Here is a 25,781-nt window from a genome sequence, read left to right on the forward strand (position 1 = left end):
CAACTTCAGCCCCCTTGTTTTTTATAAGAATATAAATCATAGCAAATATGTAATCACAAGTGAAATCAGCCTACTGTCAACAAAAGGAAAATAACCTTGACTAACTTAGTTAGCAAAAATGTTTTTCTTTACTGTCCAAAGAAATCTCTACTGCAATCATTATAGGGATCTCATCATAAATATTTAGTTTAAGAAAACATAAAGAATCACAATATAATTGCACACCCTGTGCTTTGAATATTTTGGTTTTAAAAGCAATTGCTGATGACATATTTGGTATCTGGAAGTTACTAAACTGCACAGCATTAGTGGGATGAAAATTCAACTCCCTCACACTGTCTGGCTCAAAAAACCCTCCCATCCTGGTCCCCTTGATCATGTCATTAACACACAATATTTCAACTAAAGTCAACTTGAAATAAAACTCGTGGATACATGACAAAAGATATTAAAAATCCCTATGAATACATCAGTTGAGTTCAAATCCTCAGAGCTCCTACTGAACCTGTACTGCATGCATTTTTTAATCCAAGATCCCACACTCTAGGGCAGTCTGTGATTGGATATTGGGGATCTGGAACATCAGCATATTTCTTTATCTTTCTGCATATTTTAATTACTAACATGTTATTTATGTTGATGTACACTAATAAAAACAGTTTTCAGCAAAAAAAATTTCTTCACAACATCTTTAAAACAACTTGCATTTATATAATGTTTTTCACGTCCTCAGATTGTCTCATAGAGCTCCACATCTGATATTTAAATATGCAAACATCATAACCCCTTTGCACACAGCAAATTTAGACTCAAAATAACTGATATTGCTGTAAGAATACTCAACGTTCTTTGGTTACAGTATGAATGCTTAATGTACTTCTATCAAATTTCTCTCTTCAATTGAAAGGGAGTTATTAACCCATTTAAAATGAGATTACCAACGGTAATTTCTATCCTTCAATTTTTTTTTAAATGGTCACTGAAGGCACGCCTCTTCCTTTGGAGCTGCGGTCTTCCTTAATTGGTATCGCTGCTCATAGAACAATACTGGAATTGTGGCATTAACAATCAGCCAATTAAAAAAAATAATATAAAAGAAGCACCCCTACTGCTCGAGGACTATTTAAAATGTGGGCCGCTGAGCAGTTGCAGCTGCGTGCTCCCACCCTGCAGCCTGTCCCTATTTTCCTGTCACAGCATGATTGCAATGGATTCACTATCACATTGGATACTGAGCTTAACCTGGAAAAACAGAATGCAGAAGCAAAACTGAGTAAATGAAATCTTTTTTTTCCTGTTTATTTCCATTTTTTTAAAATCATACATTATTTTTGTTGAGGTTGAAACCATGCAAAGCTGAAAGCTGAAACGGTATGCTGCTGCCTGAATGCTGCCAATACTATTCGAAATGCAGCCACTTAGCAAATGAGCATGACCTTGGGATGCCGCTCCTTAAGGTAATGCATCCCCAACATAAGAACATAAGAAATAGGAGCAGGAGTCGGCCATACGGCCCCTCAAGCCTGCTCCGCCATTTAATACGATCATGGCTGATCCGATCATGAACTCAGTTCCACTTCCCTGCCCGCTCTCCATAACCCCTTATCCTTTAAGAAACTGTCTATTTTTCTGTCTTAAATATATTCAATGTCACAGCTTCTACAGCTCTCTGAGGCAGTGAATTCCATAGATTTACAACTCTCTGAGAGAAGAAATTTCTCCTCATCTCTGTTTTAAATGGGCAGCCCCTTATTCTAAGATTATGCCCTCTAGTTCTAGTCTCCCCCACCAGTGGAAACATCCTTTCTGCATCCACCTTGTCAAGCCCCCTCATAATCTTATACGTTTTGATAAATCACCTCTCATTCTTCTGAACTCCAATGAGTAGAGGCCCAACCTACTCAACCTTTCCTCATAAGTCAACCACCTCATCCCCGGAATCAACCTAGTGAACCTTCTCTGAACTGCCTCCAAAGCAAGTATATCCTTTCATAAATATGGAAACCAAAACTGAACGCAGTATTCCAGGTGTGGCCTCACCAATACCCTGACAGACAGACAATGAGACAGACAAAATCAGGGAATTCCTCAGGTGGAAGAACACACCCAACCATTATATGCAATTCACTGATATTCCAAAATGATGCATCACCCACCTTAAGACCATAATTAAACTATGAGGAAGTATTAACCTATAATGATTGAATCAAATAAATATATACAGCTCCTTTAAATCGGTTTTTATTACTGGCAGGCTTGACTTTGGAACCAATATATCCGAATGTTTATGATATGACGGGAGGCTTGCTTGCCCTGAAATGTAACTCTTCCTTCTTCATACAAGGCGAATAAGTCGATATACTTCTATAACTCATCATCATCATAGGCAGTCCCTCGGAATCGAGGAAGACTTCCTTCCACTCTTAAAATGAGTCCTTAGGTGGCTGAACAGTCCAATACGAGAACCACAGTCCCTGTCACAGGTGGGACAGACAGTCATTGAGGGTAAGGGAGGGTGGGACAGGTTTGCCGCACGCTCTTTCCACTGCCTGCACTTGATTTCTGCATGCTCTCGGCGATGAGACTCGAGGTGCTCAGCGCCCTCCCGGATGCACTTCCTCCACTTGGGGCGGTCTTTGGCCAGGGACTCCCATGTGTCAGTGGGGATGTTGCACTTTATCAGGGAGGCTTTGAAGGTGTCCTTGCACATCTTTGGCTTGTTTGCCGCGAAGGAGTTCCGAGTAGAGCGCTTGCTTCGGGAGTCACTACAACTCAACTTATGCAAACACACAGAAAAAAGTTGCACTTTTCTCCCGGATGAGCTTTGGAGGTTTGCACATTCACGAACTGAACTGCCAGTGAGGTTTGCACATTGCTAACTTACACAGTCAATGTAATAACGCTGCACCGTGGACCACTTCCCATATCTCGGGAGCCTCCTATCAACAAGAGCAGGCATTGACAACGAGATCCAACACCGCCTCCAGTGCGCCAGTGCAGCCTTTGGCCACCTGAGTAAAAAAGTGTTTGAAGACCAGGCCCTCAAAACTGCCACCAAGCTCATGGCCTACAGGGCTGTAGTAATACCCGCCCTCCTGTATGGCTCAGAGACATGGACCATGTATAGTAGACACCTCAAGTTGCTGGAGAAATATCACCAACGATGTCTCCACAAGATCCCACAAATCCTCTGGGAGGACAGGCGCAGCAACGTCAGCGTCCTCATTCAGACTAACATCCCCAGCATTGAAGCACTGACCACACTCGATCAGCTCTGCTGGGCAGGCCACATAGTCTGCATGCCAGACACGAGACTCCCAAAGCAAGTGCTCTACTCGGAGCTCCCTCACAGCAAACGAGCCAAAGGTGGGCAGCGGAAATGCTGCAAGGACACCCTCAAAGCCTCCTTGATAAAGTGCAACATTCCCACTGACACTTGGGAGTCCCTGGCCAAAGTCCGCCCTAAGTGGAGGTAGTGCATCCAAGAGGGCACTGAGCACCTCGAGTCTCATCGCCGAGAGCGTGCAGAAACCAAGCGCAGACAGCAGAAAGTGCATGCGGCAAACCTGTCCCACCCACCCTTTTCCTCAACGACTATCTGTCCCACCTGTGACAGGGACTGTGGCTCTCATATTGGAACGTTCAGTCACCTAAGGACTCACTTCAGGAGTGGAAGCAAGTCTTCCTCGATTCCGAGGGACTGCCTATGATGACGATGCTACAGCCAGTTGACTTGCTCGGAAGTCCAGAACCTGGGGTCACAGTCTAACGATAAGGGGTAAGCCATTTAGGACCGAGATGAGGAGAAAGTTCTTCACTCGGAGAGTTGTTAACCTGTGGAATTCTTTACCGCAGAGAGGTGTTGAGGCCAGTTCATTGGATATATTCAAGAATGAGTTAGATATGGCCCTTACGGCTAAAGGGATCAAGGGGTATGGGGAGAAAGCAGGAAAGGGGTACCGAGGTGAATGATCAGCCATGATCTTATTGAATGGTGGTGCAGGCTCGAAGGACCGAATGGCCTACTCCTGCACCTATTTTCTATGTTTCTATGTTTGACTTGCTCTCAACCTCCCTGAGCCAGACTGACCCAACCTGGCCCGTCAGACTCAACCAAAGCCGCGCAAGGGGTGCACTGGCCACACCCCCACGATTAACCAGACCCCTGGTTGGGGGGGGGGGGGGGTTCTGTGGTGTTGACTGACGGCAGCATGTGTGTTTTCTATACATATTTTGGAGTGCATTGAGTAAATGTGCGGTGGCGGGTTGGAAAGGTTGTTGGTGTGAATGAGTTGTGACCATCAACCCCCCCCCCCCGGGCCCGGAATGGTATGGCCCAGCCCTGGAGGGGCGTGTCCGCCAGAGCCCAGCTCCTGCTTGATGTATCTCTCTTTTTCTCTCCCTCTCTCCACACAGGGCGACATTGAGGTGGACAGCGAGACGGTGTTTGAGTTGGCCGCGCACGGACTGCAGGTGAGAGCAAGTTCCTGGTGGGTTTGTTTTTTTTACGCCCCTTGGACGCCGAAACTTGCCGCGTTGAGCCAGCGAGTGCGCTGCGCTACTGCTCCGGCAAACAGCCCCGGACCCCTGTGGGTCCGGGGGTTTGCCTTCCGATGTGTGTCGTGCAACCTCTCTCGCTCTCTCTCAGCCTGCTCTTTTTGCATTTTGCGTACAGAGCACTGCATTAATCTCCGAGGGACTCTGCACTTGTGAATTGTTTCGCCTATTTTTTTTTGTTCATCTGTTCGAAATATTGAATGACTCTATATCGTTTCCTTTCCAATTTCCCCAGGAAACAAAGGGAGATTACAGCAGGTAAGAAATGAGCCCTTCCCATCTATTGCATTCAATGTGCTATCAAAAATAAGTTTATGCAATGTATAGCTGATTAGTGTATATACAGCAGGTAAGAAATAAACCCTTCCTATCTATTGCATTCAATGTGCTGTCAAAAATAAGTTTATGCAATTAAAAGCTGATTAGTGTGCGTACAGCAGGTCAGAAATAAACCCTTCTGTTGCATTCGATGTGCTGTCAAAAATAAGTTTATGAAATGAAAAGCTGATTAGTGTATATACAGCAGTTAAGAAATGAACCCTTCCGTCTTTTGCATTCAATGTGCTGTCAAAAATAAGTTTATGAAATCCTAATGATTAGTGTACAAATGTGGTTTTCTTTTAAAGCTCCATTTAGCATGTAGAAGATTTTGTGTGTGATTTCTGCCCCACTGCCACTTTTATCATTGTGTAGTATTGATGTGAGAGTCAGCAGATTTCCCCCCCCCCCAAGTTAATGTAGACGGAAGCAATGTGAGATTGTCATCGAGTCAGCCAGCTTCCTTTTTGTCAGACCTATAACAATACAACCTCAGAAGGGTAATGTATGCAGCAAGCCGATCAGATTTATCAGCTGCTTGGTGTTTAAGCTCAATGTGCAGCTTTCTCTCTCAGCTGCCCTGCTGGGGCCTCACCCTTCATACACTTGACCTCACGGTTACTGGGAGTCTGGTGTGTGACTTGGAACTGCTCGTTAAAGCTGCCTACTACAAAATGTTGGCAAATTTAGCCTTGAAATAAATCCTACAGAATGATAGTTTTTTGTTTTAAAACCATAATTGTATAGTTATTGCTGATTCTAAGTGTCTAAAGCTTTCGGTGAGGAAAACAACTGACATTAGATTATATGCATTAGATTAACTCGTTTGAATCAGTGTCTGTTGAAAAGAAGTCTGTTAAACCAGTGACTTTTTTGGCTTCCCAAAATATTTTGAATTTAATGCCAAAAGATTCTGCCTTATAGTAAATAATTATGTCACCACTATAGTTCTCTCTTGCCCTTGCATGATCTTCTGGACTTTTGAAATCAAATTACTTAAACATCATATATTATTTGAAAATAACTAATTGTCTTTATAATAGTCTTTGCCAATACAAAAAGATTGTCACACCCTGTTTGTAATGGGGAGTGGTTATAAATGGAGTGTATACATAGCAGAGTAGTGCTCACAAGAGCTGTTTTGAAAATTTGAGTTACTCAAAGCTATTGGGAAATTGAATTCCTAATACGATTTGAAGTTGTGATATTTAAGTTTTGTCTAAACTTGAAATGAATCAGGACAAAGTTCAAAAAGTTAGGTCGTTATTGAGAATTGACATTATTTGAACTCTTGTTTTAAGTGACCTAACTTGTGTCAGTCGTGGCTCAGTTGGTAGCATTCTTGCCTGAGTCAGAAGGTTATGGGTTCAAATGCCACTCCAGAGACTTGAGCACAAAAATTTAGGCTGACAGTCCAGTGCAGTATTGAGGAAGTTGTCATCATCAGACCGTCCCTCAGAATCGAGGAAGACTTGCTTCCACTCTTAAAATGAGTCCTTAGGTGGTTGAACAGTCCAATATGAGAGCCACAGTCCCTGTCACAGGTGGGACAGATAGTCATTGAGGATAAGGGAGGGTGAGACAGATTTGCCGCACGCTCTTTCCGCTGCCTGCACTTGATTTCTGCATGCTCTTGGCGATGAGACTTGAGATGCTCAGCACCCTCCCGGATGCTGAGGGAGTGCAGCAGAGTTGGAAGTGCTGACTTTTGGATGAGATGTTAAATTCTCTTGGGTGGACATAAAAGGTCCTGTGGCACTATTTCAAAGAAGAGAGGAGTTATCCTCAGTGCCCTTGCAAATATTTATCTTTTGATCACCATCACTAAAACAGATTATCTGGTCATTATCACGTTGTTGTTTGTGGGAGCTTGCTGTGTGCAAATTGGCTGCCGCGTATCCTACATTACGACAGTGACTGCATTTCAGAGGAACATCATTCGCTGTAAAGCGCTTTAAGATGTCCTGAAGTTGTGAAAGATGCTATATAAATGTAAGTCTTTCAAGATTTTCTTTTCAATTAGTAAAAGAGCCATTAAAATGTGCCCCATATCTGCAGTTATGTAATATTCAAAGCACAATAAAATTATAAAGGAGCTCGACTCTATTGGATTCTGGAATATGTTAATCTGCAAATGTACTTGGATGGTTTAAAAAATAACTAGAAAGGAGCCTGTTTTCTCTTTGTACAATAGCTGACACACGGGATTTTGTGAATTTGTCTGAGGAAAAAGTAATCTCAGTTGTAGCATAACCGAACACAACACAAGTTAGCTTATCATTGCTGACAGACAAGTATTTGCAAAGTTTATCATCACAAAGTAGTTGAGTACACTCTGAAAAAATAAAACCATCCATTTAAAAATTACCTCTTAGACTGCCTAGACAGCACATTTTATAGTCTGATCTATAGCAGTGGGCTTGGATAAGACAAACATGTATTTGAAATATTTTAATAATGCTTTTTGTTATCTTTAAAACTGCAAAAATTTATGATCCATGATGCAATCATAAATATCATGTTTCTGTTTGTGTGTGGTCTAGTTTCATGTATGTTAAATGAAAAGCCGAAACAATGTTACCTAGTTGACAGAACTCTTTCTTTTTATGAATATGCTGACCTTATGCTTAAAAAAAAACTGAGGTTTATTTTCCCTTGTCGGCTGAATTGTGGTGGACAGGGTTCTCCTATAACTAAAAAACTGAGTGTGAAATAAATTGCACTGATGGTTCCCCCGGCCACCACCCCCCCCCCCCCCTTCACCCTCATTTCCCCCTCTCTCTGGCCCTAAATTCACCAATGATAAAATGACATGTCTGGAGCAGAACTGGAATGTAGTAGGTTCATGATGCGTATCTGTGGTTTCTCCAAGTGTTCGATCCAACTACACTACTTGGAGGAGGCAAAAAAGTGAAGTCTTGGTATTTTCACTTACCAAGGGGGAGAGAAATTGGAGTGTAAGCATACCCCGTGTCATTAGTAGCAGCAACTTGAGAGAAGCTTGTTTAACCAAACTCTTGAATGAGTAGTGACATGTTGTCGTGAGAGGGACTAAAGAGAATGAGGCTTCTCTTTGTGCACTTAGAAAACATAGGCAGGTTTCTGATCTATTTTTCAACATCTATTACATTTCAAATAAAAAAAAACCGACAGCACAGCAGGTAATGTGCACTATTACAGGTTGAGCGTCCGAAATCCGCAGTTCCAAAATTCGGAATGTTCTGGAATCCGGACACCGGGCCGATCCGTGGCGGGGTCGTCCGGAAACCGGAAATTGTTCTGAAATCCGGACTACCCCAGTCTCGCCGACCCAACCTCAGCAGCCTGACCTCCCCCTGGCCCTTGGCGGCCTGACTTCGCTGCGACTTCATCTACAGTGGCCCGAGCTCGCCCCGGCCTCAGCTCCTCCCTCTTCCCTTTACCTCGGTGGGCCGACCTTGCCCCTTACCTTGGCTGACCGACCCCACCAACCTCGGCCCAGGCAAAGACGTTCCGGATATTTCTGGATTTTGGAACGGCCTCGGTCGCTCAACCTGTATCACCATTTAATGTGGGAAGTGTTCTGTTGATGCTTTATTAGTGGTGTGACGGGTGCACATTGTCAGCGGTATTAGATTTTCCCTTGCTGCTGGCACAAATTTCAACACCTGTGTATTCATCCATTTTAATCTATACGTCTGGTTTTAGCTTGGTGCCAAAGAGAATATGATATCATTGACAAATTTGTTGTAAAATTTACGCACTCAGCATCAACATCGTTTGTATGTAGAGGAGAAACTCATTGGTTTTGGGCTTCCTGGATTAAAAGTAATGCAGACATACATCATCCCAATGAGCATGGAGTAAATCATCTATGATTTTGTAATAATCATCTGCTACCTTTCCTGGCAACTAATGAATGATATAATTGCATTCATTTTTATTGGATCATCATTAAGAAATGTGCATCAACATGATGCCAACTTCCTGAAGTCTGAACTAGTCTTTACCTTTTCAATTGCATCACTGCACCCATAGAATCATAGAATATACCGCACCGAAGGAGGCCATTCGGCCCATCAAGTCTGCACCGGCTCTTTCGAAGAGCGATCCAGTGAGTCCCACTCCCCAGCTCTTTTCCCATATCCCTGAAATGTTTTCTCCACGTATTTATTAAATTCCCTTGTGCAGGCTGCTATTAAATCTGTTTTCACCACCCTATCGAGCAGTGCTTTCCAAATCCTAACCACTCGTTGCGTAAAAAAGGTTTTTCTCCTGCCACCTCTTTTCCCAATCACCTTAAATCTGTGCCCTCAGATTATCGACTCTACAGTCATTGGAAACCATTTCTTTTTATGTGCTCTATCTAAACTCTCTCAAATCTCCTCTTGGTATTCTCTGCTCTAAGGGAAACAACCCTGGCTTCTCCAGTCTATCCCCGTAACTGTAATCCATCATCCCTAGAACCATTCTAGTAAATTTCTTCTGTACCCTCTTCAAAGCCTTCACGTCCTTCCTAAAGTGTGTTGCCCTGTACCTAATGTAAAAGAAAAACTTTTAAGAATGAAATTAGTGGTGAAAGTGTGTTGGATAATTCTGCGAAATATGGGTTAATACTCCTGACTTCATGTCCAAAGTTGCTGATTGCCACTATAATGGACGCTGAAAGATACTTCATTATTTTTCATTGACCAGTAAGTCTGGTATGCATCTGGACCATCAAGATGTTGCAAAGTGTCCTGGGTAGATTCTTCCACTGCAATGAAGGCGGATATCTGTTGTATGACTGAGGAAAATCTGAAAAATAGGTGATCGCTTCTGGAAGAAGTGAACGGGATCAAGAATGCATGTTCATATATCTAATATCCCACACCTGCTATGATTATGTTGCGAAGGCAAGCAGCTGTTGTTGTTAAAGTTCTGCACCTCCATCTGGTGGGACGGTCCTGGTTGAGCAACCAGTGGAAAGACTGTGCTCTGTGCTGGAGGCTGTGTTGGTTTAAAGGTTAAACTCTAGAGGTAGCCCTGCAAATGCTTGAGGATGGGTCCCTAGGGTCCCTAAGCCTCGACTTTTGGTAGCCAGAGCCTATAGTATAGTCGTCATCATCATAGGCAGTCCCTCGAAGCAAGGATGACTTGCTTCCATGCCGAAAAGGGATGAGTTCACAGGTGTTTCAATGAAGGACCGAACGACATCCTGAAGGGTGGAAGATGCCTGTGCGTGGATTTTGCACACCAGCCACCACACGGGCTTGACAGAGCTAGGTCTTGGTCCAGTGGCAAGGGTTAACCAAGACGACTGGAGACCTGCTCTGCTGCACGGACCTAGTGCGCACACATATCGCAGTGTGGGCTGGCCCGTGCTGCCCCTGGGCCCTCGCCTCTTCTGGTGCGGAGCTACATTTTAGAGACAAGCCATTTGGCTGCCAATTTTTACGGCTATGGTCATGCACATTTATACATATTGGTAACAATGACCATTGTGTTCACTTCACCAAAGTAGGAGGGGGAAGGGGAGTCGTACCTTTTTGTATAATGCGTCTTCACGCTGAAGACCCCCCTCCATCATGTTGTGTGGCACTACCACTGTGCTAAATGGGATAGATTCAGAACCGGTCTAGCATCTCAAATCTGGGCATCTATGAAGCGCTGTGGGCCATCAGCAGCAGCAGAACTGTATTCCACCACAATCTGTAACCTCATGGCCTGGCATATCCCTCACTCTACCATTACCATCAAGCCATGGGCCTAACCCTGGTTCAATGAGGAGTGCAGAAGAGCATGCCAGGAGCAACACCAGGCATACCTAAAAATGAGGTGGCAAACTGGGGAAGCTGCAACACAGGACTACATGCATGATAAGCAACGGAAGCAGCATGCTACAGACAGGGCTAAGCGATCCCACCATGAGCGAATCAGATTAAAGCTATGCAGTCCTGCCACATCCAGTCGTGAATGATGGTGGACCACTAAACAACTAACAGAAGGAGAAGGCTCCATGAATATATCCATCCTCAATGATGGCGGAGCCCAGCGTGCAAGTGCAAAAGACTAGGCTGAAGCGTTTGCAACCATCTTCAAGTGGATAATCCATATCGGCCTACTCCTGAGGTCCCCACCATCACAGATGCCAGTCTTCAACCAATTCGATTCACTCCACGTGAAATCGGGAAGCGGCTGAGCGCACTGAATAGAGCAAATGCTATGGGCCCCGACAATGTCCCGGCTGTCGGCTGAAGTCTTGTGCTCCACAACTAGCTGCGCCTCGTAGCTGTACTGGGACAGCTTAGCTAAACACTGGCATCTACCAGACAATGTGGAAAACTGCCCAGGTATGTCCTGACCACAAAGTAAGACAAATCCAATCCGGCCAATTACCGCCCCATCAGTCTACTCTCAATCTGCAGCAAAGTGATGGAAGGTGTCGTTGACAGTGCTATCAAGTGTCACTTACTCACCAATAACCTGCTCACCGATGCTCAGTTTGGGTTCTGCCGGGACCACTCGGCTCCAGACCTCATTACAGTCTTGGTCCAAACGTGGGCAAAAGAGCTAAATTCCAGAGGTGAGGTGAGAGTGACTGCCCTCGACATCGAGGCAGTATTTGACCAAATGTGGCATCAAGGAGCCCTAGTAAAATTGAAGTCAATGCGAATCGGGGAGGGGGCGGTCTCTCTACTGACTGGAGTCACACCTAGCACAAAGGAAGATGGTTGTGGTTGTTGGAAGTCAATCATCCTGGCTCCAGGACATCGCTGCAGGAGTTCCTCAGGGCAGTGTCCTAGACCCAACCATCCTCAGCTGCTTCATCAATGACCTTCCCTCCATCATAAGGTTAGAAATGGGGATGTTCGCTGATGATTGCACAGTGTTCAGTGCCATTCGCAATTCCTCAGAAAATGGAGCAGTCCATGCCCACATGCAGCAAGACCTGGACAACATTCAGATAAGTGGCAAACATAGAAACATAGAAAATAGGTGCAGGAGCAGGCCATTCAGCCCTTCTAGCCTGCACCGCCATTCAATGAGTTCATGGCTGAACATGAAACTTCAGTACCACCTTCCACACACACACACAGCTCACCCAGCACCCCCCCCCCACACACACACTGCTCACCCAGCCCCCCCCCCCACACACACACACAGCTCACCCAGCACCCCCCCCCCCCACACACACACACTGCTTACCCAGCACCACCCCCACACCCCCACACACACTGCTCACCCAGCACCTCCCCCCCACACACACACACTGCTCACCCAGCACCACCCCCCCCACCACACACACACTGCTCACCCAGCACCATCCCCCACACACACACACTGCTCACCCAGCCCCCCCCCCCCCACACACACACTGCTCACCCAGCACCATCCCCCACACACACACACTGCTCACCCAGCCCCCCCACACAGACACTGCTCACCCAGCACCCCCCCCCTACACACACAGCGCTCACCCAGCACCACCCCCCCCCACACACACACTGCTCACCCAGCACCACATCCCCACCCCCACACACTGCTCACCCAGCACCACCCCCCCACACACACACTGCTCACCCAGCACCACCCCCGCGCCACACAAGTGCCAGGCAATGACCATCTCCAACAAGCGAGAGTCTAACCATCGTCCCTTGATATTCAACATCGCCGAATCCCCCACCATCAACATCTTGGCGGTCACCATTGATCAGAAACTTAACTGGACCAGTCACACACAAACCATGGCAACAAGAGCAGGTCAGAGGCTGGGTATTCTGCGGCGAGTGTCTCGCCTCCTGACTCCCCAAAGCCTTTCCACCATCTACAAGGCACAAGTCAGGAGTCTGATGGAATACTCTCCATTTGCCTGGATGAGTGCAGCTCCAACAACACTCAAGAAGCTCAACACTATCCAGGACAAAGCAGCCCACTTGATTGGCACCCCATCCACCACCTTCGACGTTCACTCCTTCCCCCACCGGTGCACTGTGACTGCAGTGTGTACCATCTACAAGAAGCACTGGAGCAACTCGCCAAGGCTTCTTTGGCAGCACCTCCCAAACCAGTGACCTCTATCACCTAGAAGGCGCATGGGAACACCATCACCTCCAAGTCACACACCATCCTGACTTGGAATATATCACTGTTCCTGCATCGTAGCTGGGCCAAAATCCTGGGCTTCAGAGACACAGCACTCTGCCCCCAAGTTGGCTGTGGTGTGGACGTGACAGTCATCCATCTCCTTCGGGATTGCCCCTTTGCAAGGCAGGTCTGGATGGAGATGCAGTGGTTGCTGTCGAGGTTCATCCCAAGCAGCTCCGTAACACAGGACTCTGTGCTCTACGGGCTGTTCCCAGGGACACACGCCGAGACAGACATCATCTGCTGCTGGAGGGCCATCATCTCGGTGAAAGACGCACTTTGGTCTTGCCGAAACTTGCTGGTCTTCCAGAGCAAGGAGATGTCCACGTCTGCGTGTTGCAGACTGGCGCAATCCAAGATCCAGGATTACGTGCTGAGGGACGCACTTAAAATTGGTGCAGTCGCCGCAAAGGCACGGTGGGGAAGGGCCACAGTTTAAAGCCCTTCCGCCACGGTAAACCCAGGGGATGGAATCAGTACAAAACCCCCCTCGGGCTGTACTTGTAAACCTTTGCATACATGATCTGAAAAAACCTATGTAGTGCCATGTATAATGCAAGTTCTGTTTAGTCATGTATGCTGCAAAGAAATGTAACTGTACCCTCACCCATTCCGTGTACCGTATAGTGCCACGAGTAAAGTAATTTGATGACCATTCCAATGTATCCTGGAGTGTACTGAAATGTACCTCGAAATGTAAAGCAAGCAAATCTATTGGACGGAACTGCTGTTAGCATCCAAATGTATTGTATGAAATTGCTGACCGCATCCAAATGTACTGAACTGCCTTCCAATGTATTGTGCAAAATTTTTATATGAATAAAGTATATTTTGAAATAATAATTAAAAAAAAAACCCTGGAACTCCCTCCCTAACAGCACTGTGGGAATTCCTTCACCACAAGGACTGCAGTGGTTCAAGAAGGTGGCTCACCACCTTCGCAAGGGCAATTCGGGATGGGCAATAAATGCTGGCTTTGCCAGCAACACCCACATCCCAGGAACAAATTCTTTAAAATTGCAATGTCTGGAAGGAAGTTATAATTCAACAAATTCAATCTCTGCTTTGAAATGGTTAAACTGAAAACAAAGCTCAAATGATTAATGAAAGACAGCATAACCACAAGATTGAATTACTCCCTAAAATTAATTTTCATGCATTGCTTATTATTTATGAAATTAGATTCAATTTTTTTTGTGATATTTTCTCATCTCCCTTTCTTGAATCTTTGCATCATGCATACCATATGGCCTGCGCCCAAACCACCCAAACTGACTATACAGAGATGCATCTCGGAAGCCTCAGGCACTTTACGTTGTGCTTCAACATCAGATCATGTTTCAGAGAACGACCTCCATGTTCCACTCTGCTGCACTGCACATCAGGATTCAGCCCTGTTGCTGAGCGGGGCTGCACAGTTGATATGGAGACCCAAAGAGCAAATAAGTGAGACTGGTTCCAAAGTTATGCTGACATTGGAACTGTAGTTCCACATTTTCATTGGTTCCTGGAACCTGCACTCCTTTACACTACGGACTGCAGCTGACAGAAGACGAATTGTACATCTGCTGTTCATAGTGTAAACAACCCAAGGTTGTACTCTTGTGGTGTACAATCACCTGTTACTTCTAGTTCAAGTAAAAATAAACATTAATCTGCTTTATAGCTTTTATGTCGCACTGTCTCCATTAATTGATCGCAGGTTTGTTCAATGTCACACTTTAGATTGTGGAATTACATTGTTTTTTTAATGCTGCAGTATTGCCCGAGGGTTCCGGTGTTGTGGAATTATTCCAATTATATTCCAAGGCAGATCCATGGCACCTGGAACAACAAAGAACTGTGTGCAAGCGATTGTTTTTAAAGTAGAATTTTCAACCTTATTACTTCGCACTGTCTCTTCCCCAGTGACTGGGGAACTTAAGTACAGAGTGTAAAATGCAAAACAGTTTAATGGCCTCTAAGTAGACCAAGCTGCTCATCAGGAAATATGGCTATTTCTGGCTCTGGCAGCGGTGTGTGTGTATATACAATGTTGTCAGGAGCAGCACTTCCTCCAGAGGCATCTGTGAAAATCGCGGGGCTGAAATTCAGGGTACAGATAAGGCCCGTTACCGGTGTTTTGCGGCGGAATTGAGTGGCAGACACGTTGCAGTCGATTGGCCGCCACGATCCAAGTTCACCTCGGGGATTTTTCAGCCCGTCTCCACTTACGCCCCGCTGCAGCTGACCGCCGCAAGCATGTCATCAAAGCACGCACCGCCGATCTCCAGCACACTCCGCCCCACATTTACCGGCAAAAATCTTTGCTCCGCCGAACGGTGCCCCCGACAGCTTTTTCTGTCTGGGCACCTTGTTCTGTGTGTGTGTGTGTGTGTGGCTCGGCGGCCATGTTTTTATTTTTGCCGGCTGGCCAATTGGCCAACAGGCAGCCTGGCGCCCCCTCTTGGGTGCCAGGCCGCTGTTCCGGCCGAAACCCTCCCTGATGGCCCAGCGGCCGAACCTGCAAAATCGCCGATTCTCTCCCCTTTTAAATGAAGGATGAGACACGCGGCGGCACACATGCGCTGTGATGTCACCGCCACTCCGCCGCTGAGTGACAACGACGGAGACTCGGTCCTGCACCTCACCAGGACTTACCGCCACACGTCTTCCCCCATTATGACCGACTTCTGGTCCAACGCGAAAAAAGTTCCAAGTGTAGAAAATCGATTGGAAGGCTGCCTCATCGCACCCAGCGGTAAAGCGGGTAATAAATCATGCGTGCGCCAGCTTTCTGGTGGGCCTGAATTTCGGCCCCCACCTCTTTTGAGATGTCTTGGATCCTCTGGAAAGAAGTGCAGCTTTCTGTTTCGAGTGCTGTGGTGGTGTTGGAATGACCCATAGCTGCACTGCAGTAAAGTAAAATGATCTATTTGTTTTATGGATTGGATCAGTCGAATTAAGAAGTACTTCAAAATATTTGAAGGCGGAAATACACCCACTTGTGTTTACTATGAAAAGTACTTTTTACAACAAGTATTCTTGCATTGACACAAACTCAGCGGTTGACACCCTGAGCATCTTTGGCCCTGAGACGTGAAGCCACCTCCTGTGGGTGCTTTCACACTTGCCTCCTTTTGCAATAGCCACAGTATAATAATCATCATAGGCGGTCCCTCGAACGAGGATGACTTGCTTCCATGAGAGTTCAGATCTTTCAATGAAGGACCCGATGTTCCAGTCCTGAACTCCAATTGAGGGGGTGGAAGATGCCTGTGCGTGGATTTTTTTAACGTGTGGTGACCGTTGCACATCAGCCACCACTCGACAGAGCTAGGTCTTTATCTAGTGGCAAGGGTTGAACCAGGACGACTGGAGACCTGCTCTGCACGGACCTATCGCAGTGTGGGCTGGTCCGTGCTGCCTCTGGGCCCCGTACCCTTATTCAGTGCACCTTCGCCCATGATGTTCCCTGGCCTTGGAACATCATGGGCTGCCCCGACCTGTGTGAGAACATCACCGCAGGTCGGGGCTATAAATAGAGCTGGAGTGCCGGGCCCTGGAACAGTATAATACAGTTCTGATGGAAAGCTGCTTTAAGATTGTTCCGGCAGCCTGTTAAACGCGCAAGACATTACTAGACTGCAGCAGTGACTTCTAGTGTTACTGTGAACGTTTCTCCACCGTGTCAAAACATTGCAATATTCCAGCTGGAGACTGGAAACTCTACTGTTGAAAAGACACACGTGTGCAGAGCTGTTTCCTGGCTGTGCTCAGCAGCAGAATGCAGCAATGAACATCAGGTTGTAGTGCACATGTTGCAATCTACATGTAGAATTATCGGGCTTTCCGGTGCAGTGTGATGGCAGCCTTATCTTTCTGCTGCTGATTTTTTTTAATTGCTTTTTAAAAATGTTTTCCCTCCATTATTAAAATACATATGTGTATATATAAAGTGCATCTTGCCGATTTTTGTATATTTACACTACTGTATTAATAAAGCCATCCCATCAGATTGCAAGCAGACCTAGTTCTTGCGTAGACTCAGTATCAGTCTTTGCTCACTTAGGGAGTTCTGACTTTGACTTAGTTTTAGAAGTGACCTCATAGTGTAAACTCTGCTTGTTATGTAGGTTACTTCACAGAATCTAGGCTATTGAGCTTCTGTTTGAAAAATTTCCATAGTTAAAACAAGAATGATTGTTCTGTGCTAAGTGAGTGTGATTTGTATGTTTGTAGCCCCGTAGCATGAGCTAACTTCATCTGCATCTATGCTTCTGTGTAAAACATTTTTTTTTAATATCTGCATGTTTTGGGGTTTTGTCTCTTCTGTTTACAGCCATAATTCAGAAATCTATCCATCCACCTTTATTCAGATATTGAGTTTGGATGAACTTCTAGCCACCCAATTTGTTAGTGCCAGCTTGCATTGTCCTCGAGTCATGTGGGCCACGTCTCCACAACTCCAGTGATGTGTTGGTTCATGGAAGCATGTGACATGTAGGGTTGGGAACTTGCCTATTTTCCTCCCAGTAATGGCAGCTGCTCTCATTTTGTAATGAATTTTTCTTGTCAATTAAACTATTTTTCAATGCAACCCTCCACTCCGTCCATCCAGCAAAGGGACGACCGCTCGGGCCACGCATACTCTCTGCTGTGCTCTTCCACCCCAGCCAGCTTCTCGTGTGATCCCTCTCTCCCTTCCAGTAGTGTTACTATTCCCCTTCTCCCTCTAGTGATTTTAAGCTATGCTTTGGTTCAGCTCATGATTACACTGATCTTTGAAGCTACAGAAACCAGACAGGGAGGGACATAAAACGGCAGCATGAATGGAAAAAAAACCTCTGCATTCTACCAAATGATTTTCAAGGTAAAGATAACTCTGCCTATTTCTGACAACATCATGGAACACTTCCCTTCGAACTGATTGCTGTCTGTGTTAACATGTATTTAAAAATTGATGGTATGTAGCTAAGGTTGTACAACAACAGCATTGTCATCAAATGAAAATAGCAGAGGTGATAGTGTGGTAATTGGGGGGCAGAGGAATTCGGGAGGGGTGGGTCTCATTACTTAAAATACGGAATAAGTTTCCAACTTTAATGTATCGTGTCATGGTCCAGTTACCGAAACAAAGAGCAAAGGATGTAAGGACAATATTGGTTGGTTCGCAAACAGAAAAATGTGGGAATGTCTTTAAAATACTATGAGGATAGTGTAACGGTTGCTATGATAATGAGGACCGTTTGGGAATTGTTTGTATAATGGGGCTTGAACATCACAGCTTGCAGGAAGACACCCCTGCCACTTGGATAACCTCGGTAGGTGTAGTTGGTAGTTTTCTGTATTTATTAATATTGGTAACCAGTAGACTAGATCAACTTGTATAACTTGACCTTTTTCTGTTTTATTTGAAGTAACTTGTTGTAAAGTTACTTGAATACTTGGAAGTTTCCATTACTGAAACTTTTTCGAAGAGTGGGATTTGATCGGGTTGCTGAGCCGTGATCCAGGATTTCCACAATACTATTTGTAACAATCACGACGGTGATTCAGATGTTAATGGTGTGGAGCATGATCATTATTACAAGAAAAAAATCACGCTGCACAAATACAGTCTACCAGCAGTTTTCAATCAAAGTGATGGGCGGTGTTTTGGAGGCGCGAAGTTTGAAACACAAGGCTGGGTGAAGCAGAGGTGCATTGAAATTGGAGCTTCAAAGATTTCTTTTCAGTTTTGATGAACAAAGCTGCATGTCTGATTGGGTGGATTGTCAAATGTGAACAGCATCTACAATCCCCAGTGTGTGCTGAGTCAGCTGATCTTAGCCAGGACACAAGTGGCTTCTCCTGATTCTGATTGCTATCGAGCATCCTCTGCTGAAAGTACAGATCAAGTAGGAACGGGAGTAGGCCAGAAATTGGGGCACTACAGTTGGTCTTGTCGTCTTTGTGCTCAGGAAAGGGGGGGAAAATGCCAGGTTTTCTATTTGTGATCTCTCTCCAGTGACCCATATTGGTAATGTATGCATATGTCGGTTAGTTGATGGCAGAGACAGGCTCCACTATTAAAAATATCACCAAGTAGGCCACCAACACTTGCTGATCAGGTGCTTGTGTGGCTATTCTCAAATTAAAATTGAGTGGCATTGCAGCAGAAAGCAGGAGAGCGAGGTAAAATATTTCAAACGTGAACTAATTCATTCCCAAACAGACAAGTAGCTTCAAATGGGGTGGAGAGGGGGTTGCCAACTTACTGTCTGATTCAAAATATGTTATCTCTTTTACAACCTTGGGGAAGAAGGAATGTTCTCTTTTTTTATTTCCTTCCCTCCTGACTTGCCCATGTTCTTTTTGTCTTTTTCAAAAAAAAATGGCCATCAAAGACAAAGGACAAATTTTCATCTCGTCAATCTAGACTGGATTTAAACACCGTTTCAAGAGGTGAAAGATTTGTGTCTAATCCATAAAGCCATCCTGTTTATTTATTCCCTCCCTATTCCTTTATAAATTTATGTAGGTACAGTGTAATGAGAAGTTAATTTTGCTTCGATTAAAATTGCAATAAAATGTTTTAAAATGTCAACACAAGGTGTTTGAATTCTAATTCTGTACCACCTGGGGTGGGGAAAGGAGGGATGGAATCAGTCCCATCCACCACTGGGTTGACCATCTTAGCTGTGCTGCTATGGCTATGTGTCTCCTCAAAGGGCAGCCCCTGTGAGAGTGGCCTCTGTATTGAAGTAGATGGTAGATTTTGAATATAAATTTTGAAATAATGCTAATATATATTAAAATAATAGTGTATTCATTCCTATTTAGTGATTGAAACACCTTTGCTATCATGTATAAATCATTTGTCAAAGTAGCACAGATGATGAAATGTTACTTGGCTTGGAGAAGACACACGATTAACCCAGAAAGGACTTAACATTCAAGTCTTTAGTGTATAATTTTTGTATTCTTTTTGCAAACGGAAGGTTGAAGCTTATTGAAGCCTATGCCTACGAGTCACTGCTCACTGCACATGCTGTATGCTGATGAAGTCAACTAACATAGCAGCCACAAAGCTGTTAAATAAATGAGCCTGATCTGTTTTGACCTGTACCTCCTTGATCATAGCTCTCTGTTTCAAATCTCCCAAGTCATCAATTTGTCAGTTGCAACAAGTGCCTCATGTTTGCAGTGGTTTGCAAATGTTAAACTTGAAATAAATGACTGTAATGCAGATATAATAGCAGGGAATTCCATTTCACAAGTTACTAACAGTAAAGTAAACTTCAGCTCACCTGGGAGAGGGCTCGAAAACTTCTGATGATGAGTATATATGTATCGGTCTATTCACAAGTTTTTATTATCTCGATGTGCTCCTGTGAGCCTTACCTTCTGGCACTGTTGCATTCTCGCAGTGACATATTTCACAGCACTGACAGCAGCACCAAAACGATTTCAATTTCTGGCCAGAAGACAATGCTGAAGAAGGTCTCTAGGTGCCAGTAATGTGTAAAGCAGATTGTCTGGACATGTTGAGCAAGGAGTCAGTCACCCGAGCTGCTGGTGCCCGCTGTCAGTGTTGGTTCTGGCCTTATGGGGGTTGGAAACTCGCTTATCTGCCACTAGCAAAAGCGGTCAGGTAATATCACAGTAAAACATTTGGTTCTCGCGGCTTTGGATACCAGCTGATGTTTTGTTGATGTGAGTGCTTGTCTTCCCTGCCAATCACAGGTGGAAGCTGTTGTACTGCCATTGCACAAAATTGCCATCAAGGCAGTTTAAAAATGTTTATAAAAACCTTGTATTTATTAAGCCAGTGCAAAATATTGGCAGTGGTGTTGATGCAGGAAGTAACCGAGCTATTCTCTTCATCTTGGTCTACATTAGTAACCATGGCACCTGTTGTTGATGGAGCTTTTTGTAATATCAGTTAAAATATTTGTTCTCTTCACCATTCTCCCTCACTATTCTGTGAACTGTTCTTGATAAAAATATCAGAATATAGCATGCAAACAGATCAGCAAGGGTTTTTTTAGTAGGGACAGCCGTCTCTCTTTCATGCTTGACCTGGTCTTTGAGCATGTAGAAATTAAATAAACTTTGGCAGCATTTGGAAGCCTTCATTTCCTGGTTACACAAAGCACGAATCAGTGATATTGTGCATTCTTCTGCACTGTTCTATGATTTAGAAATGATGGCTTCGATATTTACAGGGAGGGTGGGGGCAAGCATGTCTGTCAGTCACAGGCAGTCCCTCGAAATCGAGGAAGACTTGCTTCCACTCTAAAAATGAGTTCTGAGGTGACCGTACAGTCCAATACAGGAATTACAGTTTCTGTCACAGGTGGGACACAGTCGTTGAGGGAAAGCGTGGGTGAGACTGGTTTGCCACACACTCCTTCCGCTGCCTGCGCTTGATTTCTGCATGCTCTCGGCGATGAGACTCGAGGTGCTCAGCGCCCTCCCGGATGCTCTTCCTCCACTTAGGGCGGTCTTTGGCCAGGGACTCCCAGGTGTCGGTGGAGATGTAGCACTTTATCAGGGAGGCTTTGAGGGTGTCCTTGAAACGTTTCCACTGCCCACCTTGCTCTCGCTTGCTGTGCAGGAGTTCCGAGTAGAGCGCTTGCTTTGAGAGTCTTGTGTCAGGCATGCGGACAATGTGGCCTGCCCAGCAGAGCTGGTCGAGTGTATTCAGTGCTTCGATGCTGGGGGTGTTGGCCCGATCGAGAACACTGATGTTGGTGCGTCTATCCTCCTTCGGGGGTTTGCAGAATCTTGCGGAGACATTGTTTTGCATTTCGTTGCAGGTTTCCCCTGCATGACAGTGTAGGGGAAACCTGTCAATTGACAGGCTGATCATGGGGCAGGCTGCAGATTGGGGCTAGGGTGGGTGGGGGGGTGAGATTGACAATCGGTGGGGGCTAGGGAGAGGCCAGTGTCTATGTTGCTACATGGGTTCTGCCGATTTATGGAGGGTTGGAACCCGCTTATCTGCCACCAATGCTGTAAGGTAATTGCACGGTGAAACATTTGGTTCTCGCAGTTTTGGAAGGCTTTGGCAGAAGGGAGGCCGAAGGCTTCCTTGAGGGGCCGGTGAGAGTATTCCTGCTCCTCCTGGCCCACACAGAGTGCTATAAAAGGCCCGCAGCTCCCGCCACCAAAATAAAAACAGAAAACGCTGGAAATCTCAGCGGGTCAGGCAGCATCTGTGGAGAGAGAAACCTAGTTAACGTTTCAGGTCGCTGACCCTTCGTCAGAACTCCTGTCTCCATTTTGCTGCCGGGATTCCCGAGCCCTGGGAAACCCGGCCAGCAGCAGTTAAATTTAGATCTGGCTCACAATTGCACTGTGGGAACCTGATTTAAATATGATAATGAAGTGATCCGCCTCTCCGCGACGGGACACAGGCACGGAACTCTGCCGAACCACAGGATAAGAAACTGTTTGGAGGTAAACGGTGTTCAGTTTTTGTTACTGAAATAAAAATACGACGCATTGGAGATGCACATTAGATTACTCAGCATCTGAAAAAGATTTCCAGTGTTCCGTTTTATTTCCTCTGTATTGCTGGTTTAAGATGCTCTTTTATATACCTCTTGATGGAATGTGTGACCCTGTACTGTTTGTCAGCCAGAAAATAATGCAAAATAATTCACTCCTGACAATTTCACCAGAGAAAATATTGAGATACACTCGTAACGGTTTTCAGTGTTATCATCTCCAATTTGTTTTTGTGATTTTTAAGGTTCAATAATTTGGAAAATAATAAGGGTCAAGCAAAGTGTGTAGTGAAGAGGTTAGACCACCATTTGACACTACACTATGTGTGTGTGTGTAAGTGTGTGTAGTAAAGAGGTTTGACCACCATTTGACACGTCGCTGTGTGTGTAATACATACATAATAAAACCACATTAGAAATGGCCTCTCCCCTATACTTCTAAAAGTTTGGAACCACATGGTGTACATAGCCACAATATACATGCTTCATTTGTTACACAAAACTTACCCCATGGTTCATCACCTACATGTTGATTTTTTTTTTTTGCTGATTTTTCAACTGGTGTCACTATAGCAGAACCACTTTTAGTAGAAGCAGAAGGTGGAGCACCTTATCTTTGAATTCATCCAATCTGGCAATGTTGAGGAAGATCCGTACAAGCTAGCGAAGTAAGATCATTGTTGGCCTGTATGGGCAGGCTAAGATCAACCTGCCCACAGCCAAAAAAAGTGGTAACTAACTAATGGCAAACATTGTTTCTCTCGACAGGTCCATTCCAAACCTAACTAATGAGATTGGGCTCCGTGCCGTAGCAAGTTCTATAGCACCTCACTTTTCCATGACTGCCTCAAGAGCTTGTGCTGTAAGATATTGTCAAACCACCCCATTTCACAATTTGCAGTGCTTGCACAAAACATTTTTTGCCATAAGAAAGGGAAACCACCTGCCTCCCCCTGAATGTGGGAGAGATTTAACGGGTGGTCAGCACATATTCTGCTCACCATCACTAACAAAATATACAACTCATTTTAAACCGGGGAGCTCTCCTAGTGTCATAGCCCACATTATTCCCTTGACACATCCCCACCGACACCTGGGAGTCCCTGGCCAAAGACCGCCCTAAGTGGAGGAAGTGCATCCGGGAGGGCGCTGAGCACCTCGAGTCTCATCGCCAAGAGCATGCAGAAATCAAGCGCAGGCAGCGGAAAGAACGTGCGGCAAACCAGTCCCACCCACCCCTTCTCTCAACGACTGTCTGTCCCACCTGTGACAGAGACTGTGGTTCTCGTATCGGACTGTTCAGCCACCTAAGGACTCATCTTTAGAGTGGAAGCAAGTCTTCCTCGATTCCAAGGGACTGCCTATGATGACCACTAAAATAGATTATGTGGGGCTTTGCCGGATGTGGGACTTTGCTCTGCGCTGTTTGGCTATGACATCTGAAGGACATGCAAGGTGCTGGTATAAATGCAAGTTCTTCCTGTTTCCATTTAGTTGAACATTTGTTGAGCACAATGCCAGCCAGTTACTATCCCAGTTGGTCATTTCCTCCACGGTCATGCAGGCAGCGAGAGGCAGAATATTTCCTTTCTTGTGGCCATTGTTTACATGAATCCCAATGCTTAGCGTCGTGATGTGATTGTGCAGTGGGGTTGCAAACATTTATTTGCACATCTAAGGATCTGTGATCACACAAATAAAACTGTACAGGAAATCTCCCTTTGCAGCTGTCAGTACTGTGTTAAATGAGGGATGTTGGAAGTAAATCCAGCCAAATTCAAATTATCCTTGAGTTTACAAAATTGGCTGAATGCCTTTCATAGAGTTCCAGTTTGTTGAGCACTGATGCCTCAGTAATGCATCATTTCCACAATGCTTTTGTACTTGGTTTAAAAAAAAATTGCATTTGTAAGGAGAGATGTATATCTTAATATAAACGATCTCCGCACCGAGACACGGTGTCATTTGAAGTGGTGGTTTTTTAATGATTATGGAAAAACTGAATGGAAAATACAAAGTGTGATTAGAATTATATCATTGCCACAAATCTTTTGGTTAAGGGATCTGTGTTGGATAAAACATCTGCTTTAGTGGAGGCTGGATTGGTCATGGAAAGTAAAAGCTTTAAGGTTGTGCGGTGTTCCAGAGACATTTGGAATATTCAAAGAGCTGCTAATCCTCAGAGTTGACAACTTAATGTGTTGACTTCTGCTGGACATCACACTCAGAGGTGTGAAGCAGTTCTATTACTAACCCATCTATCCAAAGCTTAGACCAATTTGAAGAAGATTAATGTGGTACCTGTAATTGGTTTAGGAATCTAAAACAATTAAGTAAGCTTGTATCTTTGCTGAGTCTGGTTTCTGTGAACTAGTCAACTGGGGATTCAGTTGTTAGATTCCTTTTTGGTTCAATTTAATCTTCCAGTATAGTTTATCGAAGATTGTAATTTAAAATATGAGATCGGAAAGTATCATCATCATAGGCAGTCCCTTGGAATCGAGAAGGACTTCCTTCTACTCTTAATATGAGTTCTTAGGTGGCTGAACAGTCCAATACGAGAACCATAGTCCCTGTCACTAGCATTAACCCATTTATTTTAAACAGTTTAACACTTGTTAAAATAGAGGACGAAGGGACTTGTTGTGAACATGCCAGCTTTTTTGCCCACGGGTTATATTCTCATATTAAGTAGGATACATTTAAAACATTTACATACATGACAGCATTTGTCTGCTATTGCCAGCAGTAATGTCTAAGCTTTAGGGCCGGATTTTCACATTTTGGGGTGACTGTTTTCACTGTGCTACTGTTTTTAGGCCGAACTTTCGGCCTTCACGTCTGTGCCCGGTAAGGGAGACGTTACACAAGCATTCACGGCGCAAAACGCGAGTTTCGGCAACTTTAGTCCGGGGTCGTTTGCACTGAGAGAGAGGCCTTGGGAGGGGGGAATTCTAAAACCCGTTCCAAAAACATTTACAAGACCCTTAACTATCTAATCGCTGTTTTTAAAAAAAAACACGTTAACATACCTTTTTTGCGGGTTTCCAACTTACCGCTGCTGGCAGGGCTGCACCGACGGGTTTGACCTGTCGCTATTCTCGGCGCAGCGTACGGATCGGGAGAGTGCCGAAAGTCGATCGCACGTCGGCGCACCTCTCCCCGGCAGTACTTGGCAGCGCCACCGCAAACGGGTACCCGAGGATCCCGTCCGGGCTTTGCGACTGGGTTTTCGCTGCGGAGGTTCAAATCACGACGCGCGCTCAAATCCAGCCCATGGCCCCAAAATGATTCAGTGTGGTTGTAGAAAATTGCTCTTCATTG

At 45.0% G+C, this 25,781-nt stretch overlaps 1 protein-coding gene across 1 annotated transcript in view; it reads left to right on the plus strand.

Annotated features, from left to right (window-relative positions):
* LOC139277139 (FERM domain-containing protein 4B-like) overlaps positions 1-25,781 on the plus strand; it is a 419,374-nt gene that overhangs the window by 296,379 nt on the left and 97,214 nt on the right. The window contains 2 exon segments of the mRNA XM_070895191.1: positions 4,417-4,473; positions 4,793-4,815. Of these exon segments, the coding sequence (XP_070751292.1) occupies positions 4,417-4,473; positions 4,793-4,815 (80 nt within the window).

Source organism: Pristiophorus japonicus, chromosome 12, assembly GCF_044704955.1.
Source record: "Pristiophorus japonicus isolate sPriJap1 chromosome 12, sPriJap1.hap1, whole genome shotgun sequence".
Lineage (NCBI taxonomy): Eukaryota > Metazoa > Chordata > Chondrichthyes > Pristiophoridae > Pristiophorus > Pristiophorus japonicus.